The 13,451-nt window shown below is 54.8% G+C and overlaps 1 protein-coding gene across 4 annotated transcripts in view; it reads right to left on the bottom strand.

Annotated features, from left to right (window-relative positions):
• Positions 1 to 13,451, bottom strand: part of WDFY4 (WDFY family member 4) — a 240,091-nt gene that overhangs the window by 91,207 nt on the left and 135,433 nt on the right. For all 4 annotated transcript variants that reach the window (XR_014796801.1, XM_084904130.1, XM_084904129.1 and 1 more), the window contains exons 36-39: positions 11,535 to 11,773; positions 10,993 to 11,114; positions 9,503 to 9,688; positions 8,292 to 8,428 (exon numbers count right to left, since the gene is read on the bottom strand). Coding sequence is in view for 3 of the 4 variants with exons in the window: in XM_084904130.1 (XP_084760256.1) it covers positions 8,292 to 8,428; positions 9,503 to 9,688; positions 10,993 to 11,114; positions 11,535 to 11,773 (684 nt within the window). In the remaining variant the exon portion in view is untranslated. The remainder of the gene's footprint in view (positions 1 to 8,291; positions 8,429 to 9,502; positions 9,689 to 10,992; positions 11,115 to 11,534; positions 11,774 to 13,451) is intronic.

Below are 13,451 nucleotides of genomic sequence, written 5' to 3'. Positions count from 1 at the left end.
CTAATTTACATTTTAATTACTTCCTAAGAAATCAAAAGCATTTGTTGACAGTAGAACATGATGTCAGCTTCACAGGCTCTGTTGGTGGATGCTTAATGGACTTAATTAGGTAATTAGTGATGTTAATTATCCTTCTATTATGAAGATAAAGATGCCTCACAAATGACGCGCTTGTAAAGAAACATCAGTGAAGGTATCAGCCCTGACATCAGTGAAGGTATCAGGGCTGGCTTTGTTCATTTACTTCTGTTTCCAAACTCCCGGAGCGGCCCTGTGAGAGACCAGTGACATTTACTAGGTCCTTACAATGGGGAAGGGGAAGCATGTCTCTGTGGGCCCGCCATGGGGCTTCCCCTTATTCTGAGCCCTAACACTGCTCACACCCGCTGCCGGCCTGTCCACTGTGCCGCTGTGGTGTGGGGTTCCTTGTTCAAGGGCCCTCCTTCCACACACTTCTCCCTGGGGTGATGGGCAGGTCCAACATCAACTGTCTGCAGAATGGTGCGTGTGCATGTGAGAGAGAGAGAGAGAGAGAGAGAGAGAGAGAGAGAGAGAGAGAGATTAGAGAAGAGAGGGAATGAGAGCGAAGGCTGTGGTTGAGTGCCCAGATAACTAGAAGGAAACCTAAAGGGCTAACTCACCCTCGGGCTGCCCACTGCGTGCATGTCCGAGACCCCCAATGCGGGGTCCCCACTGGCCCGAGGACCCACGCTGCTGTGGGAAGTTTCTTCTGGGTGCTATGCAGGAGCACAGCTGCCCGCAAGAGCAAGGCTGAGATATACCCTACCCAGACTTCACTTCCAGTTACACTGAGAGCGGAGGCTTCAGAGGAGTCAGAAATGAAACTATTGGACTTAATAAATTTCCTCTTTCTTGATCCCAAATCTCACCGAAAGCAAAGCACAACGAACGGCTTTCAGTCTTTTTAAAGCCATGCTCGCATTTGTTTGTGAGTGGTTCTGTTCCTTTTACAGATACTAGCAATTACGTGCCCCATTTAATTACCTGCTCACAAGACTTCCCACCTCCGAGCACAACGGGGGCGGGGGCTGTGGGCCGCACAAAGGCTGTGACCTCGCTTCCCGCTCCTTTGGTCCCAGATTTTGATGTTTTTCCTCTCCCTCCACTTATTTCCTGATTGGCTGACCCAGGCTGCCTTCCTCCCTGCTTCCGCCAGCAAGAATGGATTGCTAAGTTCTCACTCTCAGCTCTAGGAGTCCTCACTGTCTGAACTTCCCCCAGATCGGGGCCATCTCTGCGAAACATCTCCTGTGAAAGCCAGTTCCCTCCTGCCCGCAAGCATCATGCTGAATTTACTACAAGCTGAAGAAAAGCTATTCCCAGTGACACCCTTCGGGATCTCAGATTGTTAAAATGTCCTAAATCTCTTCAAGGTCTTTGACTTTAACCCGTTTCACAGACCTTCCCAAGGAATTCTGTGGTCCTACTTCCTCATCTGCCATTGGACTCTACCCTCCACGTCCCGCCCTTCCTTCCCCGGCCCATTCCTTTCTCTGGAACAGTCTGCGCAGCACTGGGCTAGCAGGAATCCTGAGTCTTTTTCCCCAGCTGAGTGCACCTACAGGGCCTGTGCCCACTGAGCACCGAGCCAGTGCTCTCACCCACTGAGCCATGCCCTCACCCACTGAGCCAGTGCCCTCACCCACTGAGCCATGCCCTCACCCACTGAGCCATGCCCTCACCCACTGAGCCATGCCCTCACCCACTGAGCACCGAGCCAGTGCCCTCACCCACTGAGCCAGTGCCCTCACCCACTGAGCCATGCCCTCACCCACTGAGCCAGTGCCCTCACCCACTGAGCCATGCCCTCACCCACTGAGCCAGTGCCCTCATCCACTGAGCACTGAGCCAGTGCCCTCACCCACTGAGCCAGTGCCCTCACCCACTGAGCACTGAGCCAGTGCCCTCACCCACTGAGCACTGAGCCAGTGCCCTCACACACTGAGCACTGAGAAAGTGCCCTCACCCACTGAGCACTGAGCCAGTGCCCTCACCCACTGAGCCATGCCCTGACCCACTGAGCCATGCCCTCACCCACTGAGCACTGAGCCAGTGCCCTCACCCACTGAACACTGAGCCAGTGCCCTCACCCACTGAGCCATGCCCTGACCCACTGAGCCATGCCCTCACCCACTGAGCACTGAGCCAGTGCCTCATCCGCTGAGCCAGTGCCCCCACCCACTGAACACTGAGCCAGTGCCCTCACCCACTGAGCATTGAGCCAGTGCCCTCACCCACTGAGCACTGAGCCAGTGCCATCACCCTCTGAGCCAGTACCCTCATCCACTGAGCCAGTGCCCTCACCCACTGAGCACTGAGCCAGTGCCATCACCCTCTGAGCCAGTACCCTCATCCACTGAGCCAGTGCCCTCACCCACTGAGCACTGAGCCAGTGCCCTCATCCACTGAGCCAGTGCCCTCACCCACTGAGCACTGAGCCAGTGCCCCCATCCACTGAGCCAGTGCCCCCACCCACTGAGCACTGAGCCAGTGCCATCACCCTCTGAGCCAGTGCCCTCATCCACTGAGCCAGTGCCCTCACCCACTGAGCACTGAGCCAGTGCCCCCACCCACTGAGCACTGAGCCAGTGCCATCACCCACTGAGCCAGTGCTCCCACCCACTGAGCCAGTGCCCTCACCACTGAGCACTGAGCCAGTGCCCTCACCACTGAGCACTGAAGTGTCAAAGCACTGAACTCAAAGGCATCGGAGACCTGGAGAAGCCTCAGCCGTCCTGCTCTGGGCAGGAGTTTCCATGAGGCCCCCGCGCCTTCGGTCTCAGCAAGGCGGTCACCACTCAGCTGCAGGAGACAGAGAGCACAGTGGACAGGGGCAGAGGAGCCTGCCACTCCCACAGTGACGGCGGCAGCTTCTATCGGCACTCTGCCTCTTTCTTCTGCAATTTCTGTGTTTCATGATTCTTCAAAGAAAAATAAGTATACAGACACATTTACGCATGAAATAATATGATGTCTGGGATGTAGCTTCAAAATTATTTTGTGCAGAGGGAAAGTGGTTAGTCATGGAGACGAGGCAAGATGAGTAAGGAGTTGGAAATTATGGAAGTGATGGATAGATACATGGGAGTTCATTTTATTATTTTCTCTCCTTCAGTTATATTTGAATTTTTAAGCAATGGTCTTTTAAAGGGATAATGGGTAAAGTGCGCAGAGTGGATGGTCAAACGGCACTTTCCTTGCCAAGGACCCGAGGCAGGACTGCCCTTACCACAGCTGCCAGCTGGGTGCTGGTCTGCCAGTGTCTCCCCAGGGCAGGCTGCTCATGCCTGGGGTGGGCGAGGATGGGCCTGTGCCCACATTCCGGAAGGCAGCCCATGGCAGGGGCACAGTCGCCTGCCCACACCTGCGCCCTGAGGTCTCTGAGGTCTTCCAGGCCTCACGTGTGGGCACGGCTGGTCTTACAGGTGACTGGCAGGGGGGTTATGCTCATCCACAGGGCAGCTTTAGAGGACACATGTCTGGTGCTTCCGAGTTCCGTGTCCTTGCCAGGCTGACAGAGAACTCCAACACAAAGCATGTCCTTTGTATTTTATCAATGTCGGTGTGTCACCCTGACTTGCGGTGCCTTCCATCCACTCTGCTACTTCTTGTAGGGCCCTGGCTTCCCTCCCCGGGCCATTTCAGCTTCAGAAACAGCCCTGAATGCTTGCTGAGCTGCCTCCACAGAAACACACAGGACCAGGGCTGGCCGGCTCCAGGGCTGTGCTCCAGTGGGGCCCTCTGACCCCAGCCTGAGACAAGGTGTCGTTGATCCCTGGAGCAAAGCAGGGGGACATGCACCTCACACTTTGTCAGACAAGACAGGCCAGGCAGCAGCACCCAGAGGGGCGCCCACTGCACCCTCCCTCTCTCCTCTGGCCTGCTCCTCCCACGCCTGGACACGCCGCCGCCCTGGCCTGCTTCGCCCATCTCCTGTGGCCCTCTTCCTGCTGCTCAGCTCATCCTTGGCACAAGAGGTTCTCAGGCACATTAACTCTCACAGCTCTGATGTACAGCCCCTCCCCTACTGATGATCCACAGCCCCAGGCCGTCCACTCTCAGGGTCCCTAACTGCAGTTTAACCTAGACATTGAGAAACGTGCTGCTCGCCTGCCTAACTGCCACTTGTAGGCCACGGCTTCCCCACTAGACCCCATGCTCTCCTGCACCCGCCGTGCCACCAATCGCCATGCTGCCCAGGCCAGGCGCTGTCACCCTCAGCCCCTCTCCCGGGCCCCAGTGCCCAGGTCCGTTTACTGTTTCCTTTCACTAACACTGAAAGACAGGTGCCGATCCACTTCATACTGTGAGATAACTTCAGATTCACAGGAAAGTCCTAAAGATAGAACAGAGAGCTCCTGCCCACACCTCACCGGTTTCCACGAAGACAGACACCATGGCCAAGGTATCTGTCAAAACTAAGACACCAGCGCTGGCTGTTGATTCAATTTGTTTTAAACAATAACATCTGGGACTGAGTGGTGAGCAAAGTCAGAGCCCAGCTGGCGAGGATACGGGAAGGGTGCCCTGGCCTTCTCCACGCTGGCAGGAGAGCCTGAGCCCCAGCCTTTGTCCAACGGGCTGGCACCACAGCCTGTGCCCTGCAGAGGGGCTGAGAAGGGGTCTGGGAAGAGGAGAAGGGGCTGCCCTCTCACACCGGCCTTGGTCTTGCCGCTGAGCTGCCCGGAGGAAACGTTCCCGCCAGGAGCCAAGCAGCAAGAGGGACCGGGCTCGCCCGCACCCTGCGCCCTGCCCCAGGAACAGTTTCCCGGCGTGTGGAGCTGTCAGCTGCTGACATGATCAGGAGTAACACCAAATGAATAATGTTTCCTCCAAAACCAGCTCCCTTAATTACAACGGAGAGACGGAAGACGCCGAAACGCCAATTTCATGCACTGTGCCTGAGTAATGTCTGCGCTGCCTTTTCCAGATGGCGGCCTCGCTGGAGGGACTGATGATGTGGGCATATTTAGGGAAAAACCAATAACGGAGTCTTTAACCTTCAACAACAAAAAGCGTGTTGTACAAAATGTTCCTTGGGATGCATTAGAAAATATCAATTACATTGCTCACTGAGGTGTAATCAGCTGTAATAATCAAAATTAATTTTTAAAAATAATTAAACAGACCCCAGGGCAAATAGTTGATGCTCTTATCCTGTGACATCACGGCGCACATGTGTACCTGAGACGCTGTGCCTTCTGGCAGCACAGTGTGTGGGGCGTGACGGGTGCGGGCTGCGGGAGCCCCCAGGCCGGGAGCCCTGCGCGCCCCGCTCTGTCCCTGAGAACCTCGTGTGGCGGGCACGGTGCCCGGGCAGGCGGAGCGCCTGGCAGGGAACGCTGCTGAGCAAAGATGCAGTTAATTTTACAAATTAAAACATAACCCACTTTGATTCAAAACGAAGTTGGCTTTAAAATACCCACAGGTTAAAAGCTATAGAAAGGATATACGATCAGGTTTAAGAAGAAACAGATGGGGCTCACATAGGAAGGAAGAAGCGGGAATCGGGGGTGCACACGTGTGTGTGTGTGTGTGTGTGTGTGTGTGTGTATACGTGTTTTGCAGAAGTTTATCCCGCTAGGTACGTGCAGTTATGAGTTGGGCCATGGTTATCTCCCAAGCTTCTGAGTGCCCGGATCGGAGAGGAACGTAAGTCACCCAGCCCTGCTGCTCCCGAGGGAGAAATCCCAGTTCCTCCCGGAACACAGCCGAGGGCGATGTCCCCGGGCTGCCCCTCTCCACTCGTCCAGCCCCTCCCCTGGCGGCCGGAGGACACCCAGCACTCGCCGGCCTGGTGCCTCTGCCTGGTGAGCCCTCCGGCCTGACCGCTCCTTCCCGGAGGGTAACCGGCACAGGTCCTTCTTGTTTCTCTGCTGCACACCTCCTGCCCGGAGGGCAGCTGCCCACCTCCATCCACACAGCCCGCACCTCTCTCGCCACCCTCTCCCCTTCCCTGCTCTAGTTCCCCACAGCAACAGCACCCCCACATTTATGAATTTATTATCTGTTTACTGTAGCTCTTCACCCCCTAGGAAGCAGCCGCCACTAAAGCAGAGGATATGTTAGTTTTTTTCTCTTTGTAATTTCGGTGCTTATAGCGGGATATAGTCAGCACTTAATGAGTATTTGTTGAATAAGTGAATGAACGAATGAGACCTTCATTGGTGTAGAAACATCTTCCACAGCAGCCCTCACAAAAAGGCAGAGCCAGTTCAGGCGTTCCTTTTCCCACATCTCTCCACACGTTGGGATAACCATGCCAGCCACTGTGACCCTACGTGGCTACAAAGAGTGCGGCCTTCAGGCTGCTTTCAAATGGGCTGGTCTCTCACCCTACCTCCCCAGGACTCAGAGGCAGCTGAGCGGAGCCAATGACAGTGACCCTGAGGGAATCACCCCGGCACTGGCATCAATAGCCTGCCAGGGTCCCCATAAAATGCACGTCTGTGCCTAGCATCCTTGCCGTCCCTTCCTTGGCTCCACACCAGACAGGCTGGCCTCCTAGGGACAGTGCTAACTGGCCACGGGGCAAAGCGAAGGGCATGCAAAGGAGGCTGGGCACCTCCTCACACACGTGCACAGGTCCAGCACAGATGCTTGGGCACCAGGAGAGATGGTCTGGCCTCCGAGCTCAGGGCAGCGACGCCCTGTGGAATGGCTTCCCCTGGTGGAGAAGGCTCTAAGCCTTAGAGGTAACACGGGAGTTTGAAAACTGTCTCCTATTTCTAGAGCACTTGGCGTTTTCTGTGCTTCCTCGTGTTCTGATGTGGACGCCGCATTCCCACTGTGTGTTCAGCAAGCGGCCCCGAGGGGCAGGGCATGGCCTGAGGTCCCGCATGGCGGGCGGGACGGACCCCCGCACTCTGCCTCCTCCTGGCCGTGCAGCCCTTGACTTCGCTCTGAGATTCCGTTTCCTCATCTGCAATGGGCTCCCGGGAGCCGTGTGATGTCGCAGCTGATACAAAACCTCAGTGAGTTGTTCACTCAGGCAGCTGGGAGTCTGCCCACCAGCTCACTGACCAGCGTCTTCCACAAGCCACAGAGCTCGGACGCGGTCAGCCACACTCACCTCCTGGCCTCCCTCTGTGTCCGGGCGCCCCTCCCTAGTCCTAAAGCCCCCGCTTCGGGAGCGCCCAGCAAAGACACCCCCTCTGCCCGAACCGCGCTGCCGGGCAGTGCAGGACGCCCTCACGCCCCGCTCCTCCCAGGACCTGCTGACAGTGCCTCTCCCTGGAGCCACTGACCACAGCGGACAAGTGGGGACAGCAGAGCCCAGACTCTGAGCACGTGGATTTGGAGTTAGGCTCACGTTCCCAAGTCCAATGGGTAGAGAGCTCACATTCTGTCACATGTCAATCAAGATCCACCCCGCCTTCCTGGGGGCCCTCTCCCACAGGTTCCCAAGGTTATCTGTCCCATTGTGGAGGTGAGCAGGGAAAGACTCAGGGAACTAAGTAAACTGCCCCAGGTCTCCTGACCCTCCCTGTGGCCATGTCCAGGCCATGACCACCATCTGCCTCTGAAGACTAGGGAGCCCAGCACCAGAATCAGTGTGTTTTCCACAAAGAGCCTACGTGCTCTTGTGGAGCCTAGGAGGTAGTGCATAGCCCTGCCCTTGAACCTGGGCAGAATTCTGTGCCTCCCTCAGCCAGAGGGACCCGGCAGGGTTGATGCTGCAAAGCTTCCAGAGTGAGGTCACAGAAAGCGCTCTCCCGGAAGCCAGTCCTGGAAGCCCAGCCACAGGATGCTGGAGGCTGGGATGGCAGAGAAGCTGTGTGTATGGACAGGCCAGCAGGCTCAGCCAGAGAACCCGCTATGGTCCCACTCCCTACACAGTATTTGTGATCGCACACGACTCATTGTTGGCACCACAAGCCTTAGAGAAATTATTAGAAAACTCTAATGCCTCAGCTCACCAGGCAAGAGGCTCTCACCTCATTCCCTGGACAGCACCAGTGTCCGGCCCCCGTTGCTGAGTCCACACACACAGCTCCCGCCGAGCTGTGGGCCAGCACTGCCCGTGCACACATGACAGAGCATGGGTTGCGGTTCCGTTTGATGTTTAATGCTAGGAGGAGCACCTGCTCTTGGTGCTCGAGGGGAGGTGCATGCACTTGAAGTTAAAGTCCAAGACCTGGCTCCCCGGAAGCAGCCTCAGCGGGGGAGCCAAAGGCCCCGGGAGGGCGCGGCGGAGCGTGGAGTTAGATTTGTCAGTGACAACAGAGAGGGGACGGGACTCCGAGTCTGAGGAGCGGGGTGTGGCTCACCTCGGTCTTGCACTCGGGGTCCTTGGCCTGCCACCCGGGGATCAGCCTCATGGCCGAGGACAAGCTCTCACTCCACAGAGTGACTTTGCTGTGATGTCCGACATTCGAGCGACTGGCCAGAGATTTCTTCTCCGATGCTGGGGACGGGAAGCAGAGTGTCAGAGGAGAAACTGAGTGGAGGCACACGCTATCTCCCCAGCTGCTGGGTGTTCAAATGACCGGCCAGCGCCGCGACAGGCACAGCTCCGGCTGCAGCTCACACTGCTGGCTTCTGACTATGAAATACGGGATGGGTTTCCACATCCCGGCCCGGCTCAGACCCCTGGCTCCACAGCCCACTCACTGCTGCGCAAGTTAGTCAAGTCCTTAAGCCTCAGTGTTCTCATCTGTGCAATGGGAATAAGAGCATCTGATCTCACTATGGTGTCATGGAGAGTAAATAAAATCATGTGTTTAAAACACAGCCCCTGAAATACAGACAGTTTGCAGATATAGGTTGTTGGCAAAAAGAGAGACCTATTTGCTAGCAGCAAGGCCAGCTCACTATGTCACCCATGCTGTGCACATGTGAATGAGCAGGGTGCACATGTCCCGTTTAAGTGAGCTTTTCCCTGAAATAGAGTGGCATTTTGACTTCAAAGTGTACATGCATGCACATACACACCCACCAGGGCTAGGAATAAGATGTGCTGGACCACCCGGAATCTGGGACAGTACACCGGAAACAACCAGCTCTTCAATGGCCGCGGCCTCAGTGATGCTGGAAGTCCTAAAGCAGGCATGAGCCATAGCTGACAGCAATGGCCTCTTTACAGACACCATGAGACCGCGTCCTCACGGCTGCACTGATGGACATGAGGGTGAAATGTTGCATCGCTGATAGAATGCAGGGACACTAATATCTCTGGGATGAACACTTTCCCTTGGAACCAAAGCTCTGGTCAGTACACAGCTCGGAGGTGACTGTCAGGGCAGGGCCTAGACCCCCAAGCTGCAGGCCCAGGTGAGCATGGACATGGCAGCCCTCCCATCTGAGAGATTTCTAGAACCTCTTACTTGGTTGGCACCTCTGGTCTTCCCTTCACCACGAAGCAAAGCAGCATTTATCCCTTGTGAGCCAAGATTCACGAGGTGTCCGTGATGTAAACCCCACCCGAAGGAACGAGGGAGAAAGGCCCGGGGAACTGGGTGAGCCCCGGCCCGGGACAGACCTAGGTAGTGCTGCCAGGCCTTGAACATCGTCTCCTCCCAGAGCGGGGTGACCTCTTCCATCTTCACTTCTCTGCCCCCGGGGCTGACGGAGAGGTCGATCTTGAAGGTGTCCTCCAGCTCCTGCCGCCGCTGCGCCACCAGCTGCTGCCAGAGGGCCTGCACGGTGCTCTGGATGCTGTGCTGGACTGAGAGAGGGGGGTGAGCTGCTTCCACTCACATCCCGGAGCCTCGCCTGGCTTTGCAACGCTACCAGCCTCTATGGGAGCTGCCCTCCCTGCATCCAGCTCCCCCACCAAGCCTGCCTCCTGCATGTCCGGGGCTAGGAATCATACTGGTGGGTGCGGAACCTTTCTCTCACCTCCCAGTTCTCTCAGATGCCAACGGACGTGCCTGTGAGAGCTCTAGGGAGTCGAATTGCTTCCCCAGAAAGCTCCTCCAACCTGCCCTTCATACTAACCTCTCGGAGGAATGGATGCTCAAAAGAAGGCTGCGCCACGGACCAGGACCCAAGGCAGTCCTCTCTCCTGTGCTAGCTCAAGGTCCCCACCAGCCCCCCTCCTCAGTGCCTGCATCTGCCCAGATGCGTACACACCTACCACACCTCCCTGCCGCTGGGCCCCACACTGCAACCACGGCAGGGCCTATTCCCCTCTGACCTTGGACTTCTGGGCCCCACCTCTGGTACCAGCCTCTACTGTTTGCTTTCTCAGCCTCAGGATGGACATTGCTCCGCCCACTCTGCCAACTAAGTCCCTACATGCCAATGTTTGTCCTGTCATTAACATGGTAAGAGCAAAATTTAAATTCCAAAGGTTTTTGAGCACTGCCGACCTAACAGAGCACAGGCTCTGTGCCGGCCTTCAGGGTCACAGCTGTCCCCTGTGAGTGGCAGCACGCCGGAGTGGTGGCGAGGGTCTGCTGCGGCTCCTGGCCCGGAGGAGCACGTTCTCAGGCACATGGACCCAAAGGCTGGCTGCTCTCTTACAAACTGCCGACCCTTTAACTGGACATGATATTAGCAAGTCCAAACAGACCCTCCATTAAGCCAATCATTTCATGAAAGAAATGAGTTATTTCCTCCATCCCCATTTGTCTAAGGAAGAAAGATGAAGAGACAGCTATACAATAACCAGTCACTCTATCTAGTGGCCCAAAGGAAAACTCAAGAGACACACCAAGATGAGAAATCAACGTATGTGAGGTCCACTGGTTCTTAGTCACACCAAGTCCCTATGGCTCCCTCTTGTTCCATCCATCCTCCACCCATGCCATTCCATGTTTAATATGCAAAAATCAATCCAACTTTACTCCCCATCAGGTTTTCCTGCTTTACTACTACATCATCCTGGAGTTTCCCAGGACTTTTTCTGGCCTTTGAATGTCTCCTTAGCACATGTTTCCTCATCATGGGAAAGACACTGAAGAATGCAACCCCAGCAGTTATCACTATCCATCTACTTCCCCAAAATAAACAGCAAATAAAATGTACCATCAGTCAAACTTGGGGTGTCATCCACTCTCTTCTCTCTCATGTCTTCATTTGGAGAAAGAAACACTTGATAGTAAGGAGTCATCTTAGGCTTGGGTTCCAATCCAAATCCTTCGGGATAACTAACAGACAAGAGATTTCCCAGTGAAATTCAGCTCTTTGGGATTACACTATCATTCATTACAAACTAGAGGGAGGGTCCCTCAGCCGGGCCTGCACCTTCTCACAGTCTGGGATCCCTTAGGGGATGTCCACCTGCCAGCTTAGGCCCGCTCCCTGGGGGAATCAGGCCAAAGCTGGCAGTCAGACATCCTTCTGGCAGCCCAGGAGCCCTCGGGGGATGTCCAACTGATGCTCCCCTGTGGGGAGTGGGCCTAAGCTACAGTTGGACATACTTAGCACTCGCAGCCATCAGCCTGGCTTGTGGCTGAGCAGAGCACCCCCTGTGGGAGCATACTGACCATAGAGGGGTGTGGGCACCTGCCCCCTGATGGTCAGTGCACATCATAGCTCCTTTCTCCCTGTCCACCATGGAGTCTTACCTCCCCTCGCTGAGTTGGAGCAGGCAGTGCATGAGGCACAGCAGGAAGTTGGCGCTGGAGTTGTAGGTGGCGAAGACGATGTCCCAGTGCTCCTGGAGGAAGTACAGGATGCGGAGGAGGCCCAGGCCCTCGGAGAGGGACTGCTGGGGCTGGGACAGGCAATGCAGGATGACTTTATTCAGGCTGCTGTACAAAGCGCTGATGGCGCTGTCCCTTTGAGAGGAGGCATTCTCGACGACCTGGTCATGAAATAACACACACAGACCTGCTTGTGCTCACTGCATGGCTGTAGGAACGGACCCCGCTAACTGTGAAAATGATACTGGCTCAGTCTTTTCTGTATTTCAGAATTTGGCAGGATCTAAAAGTCAAAGAGGACAGCTGTCTCTACCGCTGAGCTTCCATTTAAGTGAGTGGTCAATAAAGGCAATTCAAATAGTTGGATTTACCAAAACTTGGTGTAAAAAATGTTAAAGTTGCCCTAGCTGGTTTGGCTCAGTGGGTAGAGCATTGGCCTGCGGACTGAAGGGTCCCAGATTCGATCCTGGTCAAGGGTACATGCTTGGGTTGCAGGCTTGATCCCCAGGAGGGAGCATGCAAGAGGCAGCCTATCAATGATTCTCTCTCATCATTGATGTTTCTATCTCTTTCTCCCTTTCTCTCTGAAGTCAATAAAAATATATTTTTTTTAAAAAGTGTTAAAGTTTACCACAGTCATATTATGGAAAATAGCGAGGGGACCAGGGATTTCTGAAACATAGGTAAGAAGGTTGGCCCTCGGTGTATAAGAACATGCCATTAATCGTGTCTAATTAAAACATGTCACTAACTGTGAGTATGAGTTACCATGTGCAGAATGTTTACAGTATGCCAGGCACCCTGCTAAGCATCTCTGCACGGGGTTCCACACATCGCCTCCTTTAAACCTCCTAGCAGAATGATGAAGTAAGAACTAAGATTAGCCCACTGTAGAGATAACAAGGCTCAGGGTCAAAGAGGCTACCTGGTCAGCAATGATAGATCTCACACCAGGCACTTAACCCTCTCTGAGCCACAAAGGAGATGGGTCCAGTGAACTTTAGCACATGGGAAACTTGGGTGTGGAGGCAGGGGGTCCTGGTTTGCAGCCTTAACACTAATTGGTCCATCCATCCATTTACTTGGCTTCATCAAAAAGAATCCATAAAACAAAAAACAGGTGCAAAGCCTCCAGGCTATTAGAGAGGTCATTTATTAGCTATAGATTGCTCTCTTAGAATATTATGGGCACTGCGATTATTTATACTAATGAGGTTAGCTTTATTTAAATCTGCTGTCATTTGAGATTCACATTCTTATCATTGTCTTCTGCTTCTCAGACTGGTCACATCTTTCAAACGGAAGTTAAGAGTTACGAGTGCCGCCACCAGGAGAGAAGGATGGCAAGTGTGGGCAGAACTGAGAGTCCTCAGCCTGACACGCTGGAAGCACCTCAGCGGGCACCCGCTCTCAGTGTGAGCTCCGAGCGTGTGCTTGCACTGCTGGTGGCTGCCGCGGGCTCTGTTGGTGTCCCCCCAAACTTCATATGTTGAACTCTAATCCCTAGGGGATGGTGTTAGACCTGAGGTCTTGGGGAAGTGACCCGGTCAGGAGGCTACAGCCTCGGATGGGATTCCCATAAGGACAGGAAGAGACCCGTGAGAGGCTTCTTCCTCTCTGTCCATCCTGTGAGGACATATGAAGATGGCCACTGCAAACCAGGAATGGGGCCGTGGGCAGAAAGGAGACATGCTGCCCCTTGATCCTCAGCCTCAGGAACATGAGGCGTTACTGCTGGCTGGTGAGCCCAGGCCGTGGCTTTAGCAAAGCACCTGAACGAAGGCGGGAACACAACTTCCCAAGGACCTGATTTTAACCTTCTCAGAGCTAGCAGGGGTA

This window comes from Pipistrellus hanaki (assembly GCF_964339955.1).
Source record: "Pipistrellus hanaki genome assembly, chromosome: 14".
In the NCBI taxonomy this organism is placed as follows: Eukaryota; Metazoa; Chordata; class Mammalia; order Chiroptera; family Vespertilionidae; genus Pipistrellus; species Pipistrellus hanaki.
Note: the sequence above shows the minus strand (reverse complement) of the source record. Positions and strands in the feature narration are given on the sequence as shown.